The sequence below is a fragment of the Bos grunniens genome, chromosome 1 (assembly GCF_055505025.1).
Source record: "Bos grunniens cultivar Pamir isolate PY7600 chromosome 1, Bosgru_T2T1.0, whole genome shotgun sequence".
Classification (NCBI taxonomy): Eukaryota; Metazoa; Chordata; class Mammalia; order Artiodactyla; family Bovidae; genus Bos; species Bos grunniens.
The window spans coordinates 67362352-67376928 of NC_141165.1; the positions used below are offsets into that span (position 1 = coordinate 67362352).

The window sequence follows — 14577 nt, forward strand, 5'->3', positions numbered from 1 at the left end:
CACCACAAAAGTTGAACGAATTGGGCTGTGAAGTTTTACCTCACCCACCATATTCACCCGACTTCTTACCAACAGACTAACACTTCAAGCATGTCAACAACTTTTTGCAGGGAAAATGCTTCCACAGCCAGCAAGAGATAGAAAATGCTTTCCAAGAGTTCATCAAATCCCAAAGCACAGATTTTTACGCTAAAAAGGAGAATAGGAATAAACAAGCTTATTTTTCATTGGCAAAAATGCGTTGCTTCTAATGGTTTCTATTTTGACGAATAAAGATGTATTTGAGCCTAGATATAATGATTTAAAATTCAATCTGAAACTGCAATTACTTTTGTACCAACCTATTATCTTTGAGCTCTTCTGTAGAACTAAAACCTCCCGAAATAGAAACGCTAGCATTCTTCATTCTAGAGCAGCTCATTAGGAGACTGCCTGCCCTGCACACACACCCTGACATATACCAGCATCTCTGGCCTTGAACCACCTGTATAAAACTCCCCACCAAATTCTCCTGGGTTGGGAATACACAGTTGAGGGCATGAGTCCCCTGTGTCCCCCTTTCCCTGGCAAAACATTAAAGCAATTCTTTTCTACTTCACCCCAAATTCTGTCTCTGAGATTCAATTCAGCACTGGTGCACAGAAGCCGAGTTTTCAGCATCAGCACCAAGGCTTGGACAAGCCTTCTTGGTTGGCAATGCTCCATGCATGTTACCACACACCTTTGCTGAGAATGGTAGGGGCAGGACAAGGACGGCTAAAAGAGAGGGATTTTCAAGGGGCCAGAACAAACTTTGAAGGGGATAGATAAGCTCATTTTGTAAGTGTGATTATTTCACAGGTTATTTACATAGGTAGAAACACATAAACTTGTACAATTTACATATGTACTTTATGTCAATTAGAGCTCAGTAAAGCTGTTTTGAAAAAGAGTGACATGGAAAGATGTCTTAATATACTAAATGAAATAAAATCAAGCCAGACAAAAACAAGTACACCATAATCCCCTTTATGTTAAAGCAAAACATTGATTTATGTTTATAAACACATGAAAGTATCTAGAATATTAGGTAGCTAACAGAGACTATTATAGGAGACAATGCCCAACTGAGTCAGAGGTAGGGGTAAAGAGTTGAGTACACTATCATAACAAAATCTCAGTGACCTGAAATAACCACTTTTTTTTTACTCATGTTACACATCCCAAGGCGGTCATCAGGATGCTATTTTCATTGAAATGGTTGAAAGGACTATATTTAGCAGTACCAAAGCATCCTGCTCAAAGCTAGATAAAACTTATTCCTGTGACTTTTTTATTAACACATACACCTCAACAGTTTTTTCTTAAAATTTTTCTAAAATGAACATGTATTACCATAAAGAAAAAAAATTATATAGAACAAAAGGTTTAAGCCTGAAAAACAAAGGTGACCCAACACACAAAAGCAGAGTGCGATTTTGACCTCGATTAATGTTTCAAAATTGAAGTCTAAGTGAGATAAATGAAATCAAGACAAAAGAAAGTGAAATGTGAAATGCTACTTCTTTAGAAACTTGGTTCTTAATATTGATGCAGTTTCTGATGTTCTCCTCTAAATAATAGATTACAAAATGGATGTCTGGCACAGAGTTGCTTTTAAAAGTTCATTCTCTGATTCTTGACAATGCCAAAAAAAAAATTAGTGGAGACTAAGGGTAAGACAGAAAAAATTACAAATAAAGAAACACAAAGGAAGTGATCACCCAGAGATACACCCATCATCACCATCCAAGTAAGTTCCATACCACACACACACAAAAAATCATATTTTAAGATGCTCCAGCATAGCAAAATACAATTGTAAATAATAGCTTAATAAGTCCTGCCACATTCACACTTAAATAGCAGTGCTTTGTAAACTAATTATAACCGATTATTTTCAACAAATTATTCTGTCAAATGAATGTTTTCTCTGGCATGTTTTTAACAGGAAAAACAGCAACAGTAATAATCATGCCACATATGAAAGCCTAATTTACACCGGCCAGTGTACTAAACAAGTTATTTGAACACTAATCCTTTAAACTACCTTGAAAGCAAGATATCATATATAGATATTTCTTAAATGTAAGAAATTGATGCTCAAATATAAAGGAATTGGTTCCAGCTCACATCCAGAAGAAAAACGTGGTGCTTTTTTGCACTACAGTATGTGACCTTCTTGTCTTCACTATTTACTCCCTATGCGTGCCTTCCATCCCTTATTAATCAAAGTTATTTCCCCCAGGCACTGTCCTAGGTTCTTAGAATCGAGAGAGAACAGCGTATGATAGACTTTCCCCTTCAGGAACTCAGGAATTTGAGTAGCAGCAGCCCAGGAAGCCATGTTATCACCAGAGCTATTGACAGGGTACTGAGCATGGCCGAGGCATCCCCTCCAGAGAGGCAGAGGCTGAAGGCAGGCAGTAGGCAGTGAGTAGGGAGTGGCCAGTCTTCTGAGAAGCACTTTGCTTGGCTTAACCTGACAATTTAAGGATTAGGCAAATGAAGGTAGGGAGAAAGCAATCTGGGTGCAGACAATTACACGAGTAAGGGGAAGAAAGCTTACAGGAGGTGCATCTGTTTCAGTGTGGCTAGTTAAGAATGTGACTGAATACAAGAAACACAGATTCCTCAGCCACTTACATTCACATGACTAATCTGACCCTGCTCCCCTGCCTGCTCCCACTCTTAGCCTCTATTCCAGGGCCCCCTTCCCAGGCGTTGCCACATATTTTCATCAAAACCTTGAAGCAACCATAACCTCCTGAGCCATTTGACAGGTCCTCTCTCTGTGGCAGAGCTTCCACCATCTTCTGGGAAATATGAAGACCAGACACACTTAAGTCAGTTACTGCCCTTGTCTTAAACCTGGGTCATGATGGTTTCTTCTAGATGCATGGAAACCTTTCCAGACTCCAGAGACCTGAACTTTCCCACAGAGATTATCCACATGATCCCAGGAACATCCTGACTAGAGGGCCCTGTGTCCTGCAAGTACTTGGGAGTGCCAATCCTCTGGCAGTGTGGATGGCTCAGTGCTCCTGGACCTTGCCAATCTCCATCACCACCTAAGACACCCCCCTCTCCACCCCAGGCCTGTTGAGCACTCAGGAGCACTACCGCTAGGCCTGAGCCAAGCTCAAGATATCACGGAAAGGGAAAGCATACTCAAAAATTTAATAAGGTTTTTTTTTTTAAAGAAGGCAACTTTGTGTTTACTGTATGATGTGCAGTGTTCAAAGACTGATTCTCAAGGGCACAACACCTAGCCATATCCTGAGAAATTAGAATTTCAGGGACAAGGACTCCTTAGGAGTCTAGGAGAAAAAAATTACCTATGTGGAAACAGAAACCACATTGGCCTCGCACCTGAGCACAGCAGCAGTGATTGCCAGAATACACTGGAGTGGGTCTCCAGGTTTCCTGGGCATTGGAAACTCTGGAAGCCTGGCATAAAATATGGGTTGAAGATCCTTGCTCCACATACAGTATGATTTACCAGGTCCTGGGTGGAATACCACCTATTCTTATGTTGTACTATTCCACTACTATTGTAGTGGGAAAGTCAACTCCTGGGACATTCTAGAAAAGTAACAAAAGACGACCCAGGGATCAAGAAGGTAAAATGTCCATAACTGAAAAAAATTTTGAAGTCCTGGAAAAAAAGAACCACACGATACTATTCTAGCACATGGACCAGGAATTTGGCTCCCATCATTAGTATAAATATTCTGGTAGTTCCCTATGTTTATAATTGGATTTAACCTAAATATCGTGTTCTGTGGCAGAAATATTCTTCCATGTTTAAAAAAATCTTCCTCGTATCTTTAACATTTAATCACTAGTAACATAAGCTCAATGTATTTGGTGTTTTCTGCTGACTCCTGCCACATTAGGGTCATTTATTGGTCTATTTTCTCTCTTGCTCTTCTATGTACATTAAAAAAATATTCAAGGCATTTTTTCCCCAAGAAATCTTCCTTCCACAAATTACTAAGTGACTGCTTTTGAAATAACAGTGTCAGAAAATGGGTGGGTGGCAAGTTTTATAGATTCTAGATAGCATATTGAAAAACAGAGACATTACTTTGCCAACAAAGGTCCATCTAGTCAAGACTATGGTTTTTCCTGTGGTCATGTATGGATGTGAGAGTTGGACTGTGAAGAAAGCTGAGTGCCGAAGAATTGATGCTTTTGAACTATGGTGTTGGAGAAGACTCTTGAGAGTCCCTTGGACTGCAAAGAGATCCAACCAGTCCATTCTGAAGGAGATCAGCCCTGGGATTTCTTTGGAAGGAATGATGCTAAAGCTGAAACTCCAGTACTTTGGCCACCTCATGCGAAGAGTTGATTCATTGGAAAAGACTCTGATGCTGGGAGGGATTGGGGGCAGGAGGAGAAGGGGACGATAGAGGATGAGATGGCTGGATGGCATCACTGACTCGATGGACATGAGTCTGAGTGAACTCCGGGAGTTGGTGATAGGGAGGCCTGGCATGCTGCAATTCATGGGGTCGCGAAGAGTCAGACAAGACTGAGCGACTAACTGAACTGAAAAATGCCTATTAACCAGAGGTGCACATCAGAAACGAACTGTTGAGTCTGTCCTACTGATATACAAATATTTGTTTCCTTGTTCCAGCACCACTCTTTATAACAGGAAACAGTGAAAAAGTAAATATACATTATAGGGGCCTAGTTATAGTACACAATACAATGCAACCATTAAAAGTCAAAATAACAGTAATTTACAGAATGCTCCATACAAGCAGACGTGATTTTCCAAGGGCTTCATATATGTTAACAATTTTAATTCTCATAACTCATGTATGAGGCAGGTACTATTGCTAGCTTCATTTTACACATGGGAAAGCCAGGACAGTAACCCCTTAGGTCAAACAGGAGTGGAACTGGGATTCAATCCAGACCGTCAGGCAGAATCCATGCTCTAATCTCTATGGCAGACTCCACATCTACAGGATAAAGTACCTACACTGATGGTACACAAGGTCCTGACAATATCAGTGAAAAAGCTAGTCTCTCCAATCAGTGAACATTACAGTCCCTTTATTTTTCCTTTAAAACAAGTATTCAAAATGTGTGGAAGGACACATAACAAAGCGTTAACTGTGTAACTCACTCACCTAGAACCACACCTCCTGGAATGTGAAGCCAAGAGGGCCTTAGGAAGCATCACTATGAAAGCTAGTGGAGGTGATGGAATTCCAGTTGAGCTGTTTCAAATGCTAAAAGGTGATGCTGTGAAAATGCTGCACTCAATATGCCAGCAAATTGGGAAAACTCAGCAATGGCCACAGGACTGGAAAAGGTCAGTTTTCATTCCAATCCCAAAGAAAGGCAATGCCAAAGAAAGCTCAAACTACCGCACAATTGCACTCATCTCACACGCTAGCAAAGTAATGCTCAAAATTCTCCAAGCCAGGCATCAACAATATGTGAACTTCCAGATGTTTAAGATGGATTTAGAAAATGCAGAGGAACCAGAGATCAAATTGCCAATATCCGTTGGATCATAGAAAAAGAGAGTTCCAGAAAAACATCTACTTCTGCCTTATTTACTACGCCAAAGCCTTTGACTGTGTGGATCATGACAAACTGTGGAAAATTCTGAAAGAGATGGGAATACCAGACCACGTGACCTGTCTCCTGAGAAACCTGTATGCAGGTCAAGAAGCAAAAGTTAGAACTGGACATGGAACAACAGACTGGTTCCAAATCAGGAAAGGAGTACGTCAAGGTTATATATCGTCACCACGCTTAGTTAACTTGTATGCAGAGTACATTATGAGAAACGCTGGGCTGGATGAAGCACAAGCTGTAATTAAGACTGATGGGAGAAATATCAATAACCTCAGAAATACAGATGACACCACCCCTGATGGCAGAAAGCAAAGAAGAACTAAAGAGTCTCTTGATGAAAGTGAAAGAGGAGAGTGAAAAAGTTGGCTTAAAACTCAACATTCAGAAAACTAAGATCCTGGCATCTGATCCCATCACTTCATGGCAAATAGATGGGGAAACAATGGAAATAGTGACAGAGTTTATTTCCTTGGGCTCCAAAATCACTACAGATAGTGACTGCACCTTTGAAATTAAAAGACGCTTGTTCTTTGGAAGAAAAGTTATGACCAACCTAGACAGCATGTTAAAAAGCAGAGACATTTACTTTGCCAACAAAGATCTGTCTAGTCAAAGCTATGGCTTTTCCAGTAGTCATGTAAGGATATGAGAGTTGGACTATAAAGAAAGCCGAGCGACAAAGATTTGATGCTTTTAAACTGTGGTGCTGGAAAAGACTCAAGAGTCCCTTGAGAGACTCTTGAGCTGCAAGGAGATCCAACCAGTCCATCCTGAGGAAATCAGTCCTGAATATTCATTGGAAGAACTGATGCTGAAGCTGAAACTCCAATACTATGGCCACCTAATGTGAAGGACTGATTCATCTGAAAAGACCCTGATGCTGGGAAAGATTGAAGGCGGGAGAAGCAGACGACAGAGGATGAGATGGTTGGATGGCATCACCAACTCAATGGACATGAGTTTGAGCAAGCTTCGGGAATTGGTGATGGACAGGGAAGCCTGGCGTGCTGCAGTCCATGATGTTGAGAGTCGGACACAACTGAGTGACTGAACTGTGTAACCACAGAGGAACTGTTTGGGAATTTAGAAATGGGAATCTTTTAATATATTTATAAGCATGTACTTACTAATATCATCTATGGCACACAAACTTTAAAAAAAGCACATATATCTAGTGATACTGTATTAGTGAGGTTAAGGTAGGGCCATGCATTTTACATTAAAAAGAGTTTCAATGGAGTCAAGTCAATCAACATTGTTTAAGAAGTGAAATGTACTTACCTCTAGTCTTGATTATGGTAAAGTCAAGTCGCTCTAGTCTTCCTTGATTTCAACACATTGGTCCAACTTCAAACTGAAGTTTATCTCAACCACTTCACAAGGTATATTTAAAAACATATTGTATAGCTACAGTTTTATGTCATATTAAACACAACCTGAGTTATCTGAAGACTGTGGGCCTTTGTTAAGATACCACCCACACCAGACGTGCAGCTTGCCATTCCTCTTAGGAATTTCACTATTCCTTGCCCTGAGGTATTCTGCTCAAGTGCCAGAGTAGGAAAACCAGATAATTACCTTGGTCAAGTAGTGTGTGTAAATTAAGTCAGTAAAAGCTTAAGTGGAGGAGGAGGACCTGACAACATGAAGACTTCTCAAAATCCCATTAAGAAATGTGTGAGATTCTGGGAGCCGATGTTTTCAGATAAATGATCTCACACCGAGTTCAGTGTGACTGAATTTTTAACGTTTAAGATTTGACTGCTTGAGGTATCCATTCACTGCTTAAATTCCCGCACAGCAGTCCTACCAGGGAGCTCTGCGACCAATGATTTTGATATTTCTGGTGGTGCAGTATCTCTTAAAGCAGCCCGTTCGGACACTGGATTGTATCACTTTCTAAGATGGCTTGCTTTCTTAATAGAATCATGGTGTATTTTTCTGTGTAGATTACACTCCACTGGTCATCATTCTTAAAATGTGAGTCGTTTGCACAATCGATCATACAAACCCAACAACCAAGAAACAGTGATAATTGTCTTTCTGTACTTTACTAAACACTTTGTGTTTAATATATTTTAAATTATAAAGAAATTACAAGGAACTCCTAAAAAAATTTAATACAAAAATATTACAAGTTAGGACAAGTAAGCATTGAGATATGACATTTGAAGAGAAGAAACATGCAGAAAAAGTAGCAGAGGGTTAACATTTCATTGTTGACAGAGAGCTCTGGTACAGCAGAGAAAAGCACCATAAAACTACTGTCCATAGTGTCTTTTCCTCCACTGTATTTTCAAATGAATATTGCTAGGGAAACAGTCAACTTTAATTTTAACTGCTATGTATTATAATAGGTAAGAAATCTGATCTATAGTAAAGTGTAAGAACTAGGAAGTTTCAAATAACCCCTTCTGTAACTATTCAAACTGATTTGTTTTACCACAAGCTGATACAGATTATAATCCTTAGTTGTCCAACACTTTTGAAAAAAGTGTAAATGCAGAACATTAACAATCTATGCCATGCAATAAAAGTTAACCCTTTGAAAATGAAAGGCTGTCAGAAAGTTCTAGTAACTGTAGTAGGTTATCATTTAATAAAACATGACAAGGCTATGCCTGTAAGTATGCTTCAGGCATGCTTCATATGCCTGTAAGTTTATGCTTCAGGAAATCGAAGGGAAAGGTAGAATACCTGGAGAATACAAGGTTTAAAAAAAAAAAAAGACAAAAAATATGCTCAATGATTCTTTAAAAATTATTACCTCTCTGTAATTCTAAAGGAGTTGGGATTAATTAAAACTGGAAGATGCCTAGTATCTTTCCTCAGATTATAAGATTTGTTAGCAACATATACCACTAGCTAAGGAAGAAAATTATTATAGTAGGTATCTATGAAGAAAAAAAGAGCATTAAGGAAGTTGAGCACCCTGTCCTAAAAATCTTCAACAACTTATACACCTTGTTTTGTGCTCAAATGAATGCACACTAATCAAATGAATCTGTCTGTTCGATTATGTGAAATGATGTCTTTTAAAGTACAATATCTATTTTTTAAAATAATTCAAAATTGCTATTCCTTAGCTGATTAAATGCTCTATTATTCTTTAATAAAAATAGTAAATTACCCTTCATTTAAAAAATCTTATCTCCTACGAGAAGTAATAAAATAGTAAAATTTGCACTTTTATCTATGGGCTTACTTTATGTGTATCTTGTAAAACAGTAAATTTATGAAATACAGTGGTTTGGATTCTGATGGCAGTTGTTATGATTGGTAACATTAGCATGGGAGAAGCAACATGATGTTCTATGTTATGAAGGCTAACTCAGAGCAAAAAAACTTTATTCTACAAAAGAACATCAGAGGAGTAATTGCAATAAAATGTAAACAAGAAATTGTAAACAAGAGCATCCCTTTCCCTTTACTTGACTAGGAAATAGTCCATACAAACTACATAGGTATCAAAGGTTTTATATATGTACACAGCCAACATAATATCAAAATATATTTTATTCTGGACCTCTTTCAGATCTGATTCAAATTACAGTTGTCAAAGCAATACAATGCAAAGGGAAACTGCAACAACAACAACAAAAAATGTGCCTAGAAAGGATAAAAGGGTCATTGGGGACAAATCATTGTGATGTGGAACCAAAATACATCGCAAGTGTAATTAACATGGTCCAGGACAGCATAGAGTATCTGTATCAGTCTTCCTTACACAACAGTCATGAAAACTGAACAACAAAGTTCTTGAACATGTACAAAAGACTGTCATGGGCTGGTTTACACTTTTACAACAGTTTTAAAGTTAACTGGATAACTAAAGAAATGATGCAGACATTTTAATCCAGTGCTATAAGTAGGCTCACAGAATTAGACCCAAAGGATTTGTAGAAATCAAAAATTAGAACATTATAGCTACAATGTCGAAGTCAGGAAAGAAGAAAATTACTTCTGTATTTAGGGATTACAGAGCTACGAAATGCAGTCTGCGTGTTTTTGATGAGATGGATAAGTACATTAGACTAGATACAACATGCAGAATGTTTTCTTGAACTTATCCATAAACTCCAAAGAAAACATCATGAAACAGATTACGAGAAAATTTAAAAAAAAATACATATGCCCGAGTTATTCACCCTGCTTCAACACTGTCAACATAAAGGCAGAAATAAAGAATGCTATTAATACTTCAGAACTACTGATATAAGACATCAAATTTCTAAATCAGTGTATTAAAAAAGTGAACACTTCCTCTTTTTTCGCTCTCTCTTCTACACTTAACTAGATTCATGTTTTTTTTTTTTTTAATTGATATTGAATGTGACACGTCAGAGCTATTACCGGAAGGAGTAATTCATAACTTCCCTACTCCCCTTCCATCCCTGCTGATTCAGAAGAAAAAAAAACAAACAAAAAAAACCAACCAGGGTCTCTTGTAGATTTGCTGCTATTCCCCAAAATGCTGGCATTTGCTGCCATGCCACAATGTTGGTCCACTGAAACAGGGTTTCTGTGGAAACTGTCAACAGTAATTCACCAGACGCAAGTACCGTTTTTAGCGTGCGAGAAAAAATGCAGGTTCTACAGAAATGTACAGTGTGCTTAAGAAAATGAAAACTGTTTTGAAAAGAGTAAATAGCACTGCATTTGAGATTTATTTTTTCTGCTTATCTAGTAAAACTTAACATCTTTGCTGACATAAGAACAGTCATTTCTGATTCCTTTAAACAGCAAAAATGCATACTCCTCTTCAGGCCTCTATTCAGTAATAGTTTACATAACTCTTAACAAAATCATTCTACATAAACAGATAGCTCCTTAAAAATAGTACTCTCTCATTAAATCTAATTTGACAGAAGTAAGTTTAAGGAAAAAAGGAGTGCTTTATAAGTTAAGTGAAAAAGTACAAATCTTTGGCCTTTCTCTTGACATTTCTATATGTCAAAAAGCAAAAAACCTTCATGTAATTCAACCTAATGATTACTTTTTGCACCATAATTTGTTTTTTACACCACAAAAGGAGGCACTTTCAGTATCTGTAAAAGGTGTTTAATCCTAAAACATACTTACCTAGAGAATAATTAATTAAAACAGAATTCAGTACACCCTAAGACCTATTAGGAAATTAAAAGTTATCACTTCTAAAAGTCATGTCAAAGTTAATGGTGGTACCCGATCAATGACAGTAAACCGGGAATGGAACAAAGATAAGAATTTATGGGATATCCTACATGAAGAAGAAAAAAGATATTCCTTTATGATGTTCAAGAATGACAGCTGCTCTTTCTTTACTGTATTTTAATCAATAAGTATTCTATTCATTTAAGTTTTCCTTTCTATTTTTCCTTATAAGTGTCTTACAGTAGCCTATACAACAATGACATATAATGAACACCACAGAAAATCTACTGGAATCAACAGATCTTCAGATAAGTTCTTAGAGGGGGCAAAAAGAAAAAAAAAAAAAAAAAAGGAAGGAAAAATTAAGCAAGAACTTCAAATATAGAACTTTACAGGCTGTGAAACTTGGTCTCTTATAATCATGTTACTGCTCAAATTAGAGGCAATCTTACTTTTGTCTACTGGAGCAGCATCGTGGCACATCAGCAGGCAATGATGATGTTGAGAACAGCAGCAAAAAAGAAATAACTGTATGCTCACAAAGAACCCAAGCCTACAAAATGGATACCTTTCTGAGAGTTTATACTTAAAAGACCCAAGACTTCAGGATAATAAAGCTCTGTATTTATAATCTTTTATATGCCCTACTGTGGCTATTATGCTTAGTAAAATACCTAAAGATCAAACAAACACACAAACAAAAAAACACAGAGACGATGACAACACCATAAACATGTAGCTGTCGATTTTGGCAGCTATACTGCAGAACTTCATGACTATCTTTAATCAGCTGGGGAAAAAAGGTCAATAACTGTATGCAAATGAATAAATTGTCCATATCAAAATACAAAAAGTACTATCAATAACCACCTCTGACTTTCAGATTTAAATTCAGTGCAATTGACAAATGCATCACTAAAGGAAAATGCAGCTTAAACATACTCAAAACATTTGTGTCTATTCCTGGGAGCACATTTAAAAATTATTGCACAGATTTTTAAATTTTTATTTATTTTTTTTTAAAACAACAACAGAGGTCAACCACAGATGTGGACCTCCAGCAATAAAAGCAGGATTTCAAGTGCCAGATACTCAGCGTATTAGGTTTCCTACGTAAGTCACAGGGTAATAGTTCTAAATATCTATAATGTGATCCAAAACCCTAAAAACAGCTGGCACAAAACCATCATGAATGACTGCCTCTCTGGATGTAAATTTTAAAAAATATTATTACAGTATCTTAGACCCCACTAACAACAACTGGGGTACATGTAACAATGTATTGTGAAATTAAGTGTATTTATTCTCTTTACCAATAGCAAATGCTATCCTACCTTAGTAAAACCAAGACTTGCTTCAATCAATGCTGTTTTGTAAAAATAGCAAAACAACAAATGCTGAAAATCAAAGCTGCATTACTAGGGTTAAATCAGTTTCTACTTAAAACATAGGTTAAAATTTTAGCAGTAAAAGCTTCAAATAATTAGTGACAGAAATAGTGTTATAAATTTGCTAAGCTTGATAATAAATGATATTCCTTAATTAAAATTTTTGCGATATTAAATTTGACAACTATTCTCTTCAAAACTGACACTTCTGAATTATTACATTGATCATGACAAACCCTGTTAATCACACATATAAACATAGCCCCATGCTATCATTTGTAAATTCTGTATATTTTAGCTTTTAGTTGCATGAGCACAAGAGGTTTGATCTGATACCTATACCTTTAAGAAAATACATGATATTATAAACAGAGTAAAAGACATGATATAGTAGTGATTACTAAAAAAACAAAACATAGCAGCTTAAATCTATCTATATTTGAGAAAATGTAGTCACAAGTACCACAAACGCAGAATCAGAGCAGCCGGGCGGTTAGTGCAATTATACCTTTTTAAAAATTTTTGAATCACTGCTATTTAAGAACACCTTGAAGCAAGTCTTTTGTTTTAAAGATTGTTTTTAAACTAAGGTAGCAAACATTTTGCCATGTAATGGCAGTGTTATATGCCGTTATCTTGCTTTGTATAAAGAAAAATAACATGAGAGATTTTAATACTGGAGTTTGGTTACATTACATATTTAAGCTTCTACACAGAATGATGGACACTTTGGAGAAGCTACTCCTTATCCAGAAACATTTTAATCTCTTAAAAAACAAAGTAAAAGAAACAAACAAACAACAAAAAAAAAACCCAAACCTACTTTGCTCCTTTTCACAATAGTGCACATTTTTAACCATAATTTAGTTATGGCTACAAAACATCAGAAGATATTTTTACGCATCTTCTCTATGGTATTAAAAAAATTTTTGTGCCCTTCTAGTCTTTAATTGGCAGAAATATGTCCCCAAAAAAGAAACTATTGCATTTAAGCCACATCACCAAAAAAAAACAAAACAAAACAGAAAAACCCCACAACAGAAAAACAAAGCAAAAGCAAAAACAAAAAACAGAGCATAATACCCTTTTACTGATGTGTCTTACAGATTGACATGACCAAAGTCATATAGTTCCATTTAATTTCCAATTTCCCCTTCTACGACATGCACCAATTGAATATATGCTCTGGGAGCCATAAATGTACCAAACATCTATCTCTTCAAAAGAATGCATTAAAATATTTTTAAGAATTTTTTTGTTTAAAAGGTGAAAAAAAATATAAACAAGAAACTGATTCACTCCCTTACTTCATGCATCCATAAACTAAACCAAAAAAAGTTTAAAAGCAAGAACAAACTACTGCTGCAAGTTTTTGTAAGTCCGTTTTCTCTGTACATACAAACTGCTAAACTACTGAAGGGAAAAAAGAATATAATCCATGGTGTCTGCTGATTCAAAGGGGATAAACAAGGCTGTCATTAGTATCCAAAAACTGGTACATGTATGGGCTGCTTTTATAACGCATATTTTTTCTCTCTTCTGTTTTTCATATCCAAAACTTCTAAATGCTATTTTAGGGGCACAGCAGATTTGATTCCAGCACTTGGTGAACAGAATTCACAAGCTGTGACAAAATTCTGTCATCTTCAGGGTGCAATTTTGTTTATATACACTGTATGTATATATTTCTCTTAGATTTGGCTGTAGTGGACTGGCCATGGTTCAAGTGGGACTATAGCAGTACTTGGGTCGGGGACAGTCATTTTGGCTATATACACATTCATAGTCGGTCCATGGCTTCCAACTAGTAGCGCTATTTCCGAAGGTCTAATACACAAACCTGTAAGAAATTAAAATAATCAACCAGTGTGTAAAGAATTTCATTGTACATTTTTAACTTTTTTATAGTACAGTTTGGAATCTACTTCTTAGTTCCCAGTTCATGAAACTGATAAAACAAAAGTAATCACAGCAATGGATATAAACAAGCAGATAAACTACGTGAAAGAAGATGGAGCAGACAACCATGGGCTCGCACTACAGAGAACCATGGCTAAAATTTTTAAGATTTGCTTTCTGTTAATTAAAAGGCAGAAATGAATACATTCAAAATAGACCATTTTCTATGATATGTCTTCAATTTTAATGAAGATTTTACTACAGATTATATTAAGGTATTGCTTCAGTAAACAGCTAATGGCTATACTCTTTCCATCTTCCCTTTGCTTTCAGAACTTCGGGAGCCACAACGAGTATTTCTGTAAAAACATTGCCAGCCTCACCCCGAAAGCCTCTTGGTATCACATTGAGGTCTACATTCCTCAATGTAGACCCCTCAGTGCCTCTATTCCCTCCTTCCCTGGGCCACCAGCACTCTTCTACAAGAAGAGAAGGTTAAAAATAGGCATTAAAAATTCAAATCTCTCTTATAGAG

General features: G+C 36.7%; 1 protein-coding gene across 9 annotated transcripts in view; it reads right to left on the bottom strand.

Annotated features, from left to right (window-relative positions):
* Positions 1-9120: 9120 nt before the first annotated feature.
* Positions 9121-14577, bottom strand: part of TBL1XR1 (TBL1X/Y related 1) — a 180876-nt gene continuing 175419 nt past the window's right edge. For all 9 annotated transcript variants that reach the window (XM_086318985.1, XM_086318943.1, XM_086318998.1 and 6 more), the window contains one exon: positions 9121-13983. In XM_086318985.1, the coding sequence (XP_086175111.1) occupies positions 13957-13983 (27 nt within the window). In that variant the 3' untranslated portion in view covers positions 9121-13956. The remainder of the gene's footprint in view (positions 13984-14577) is intronic.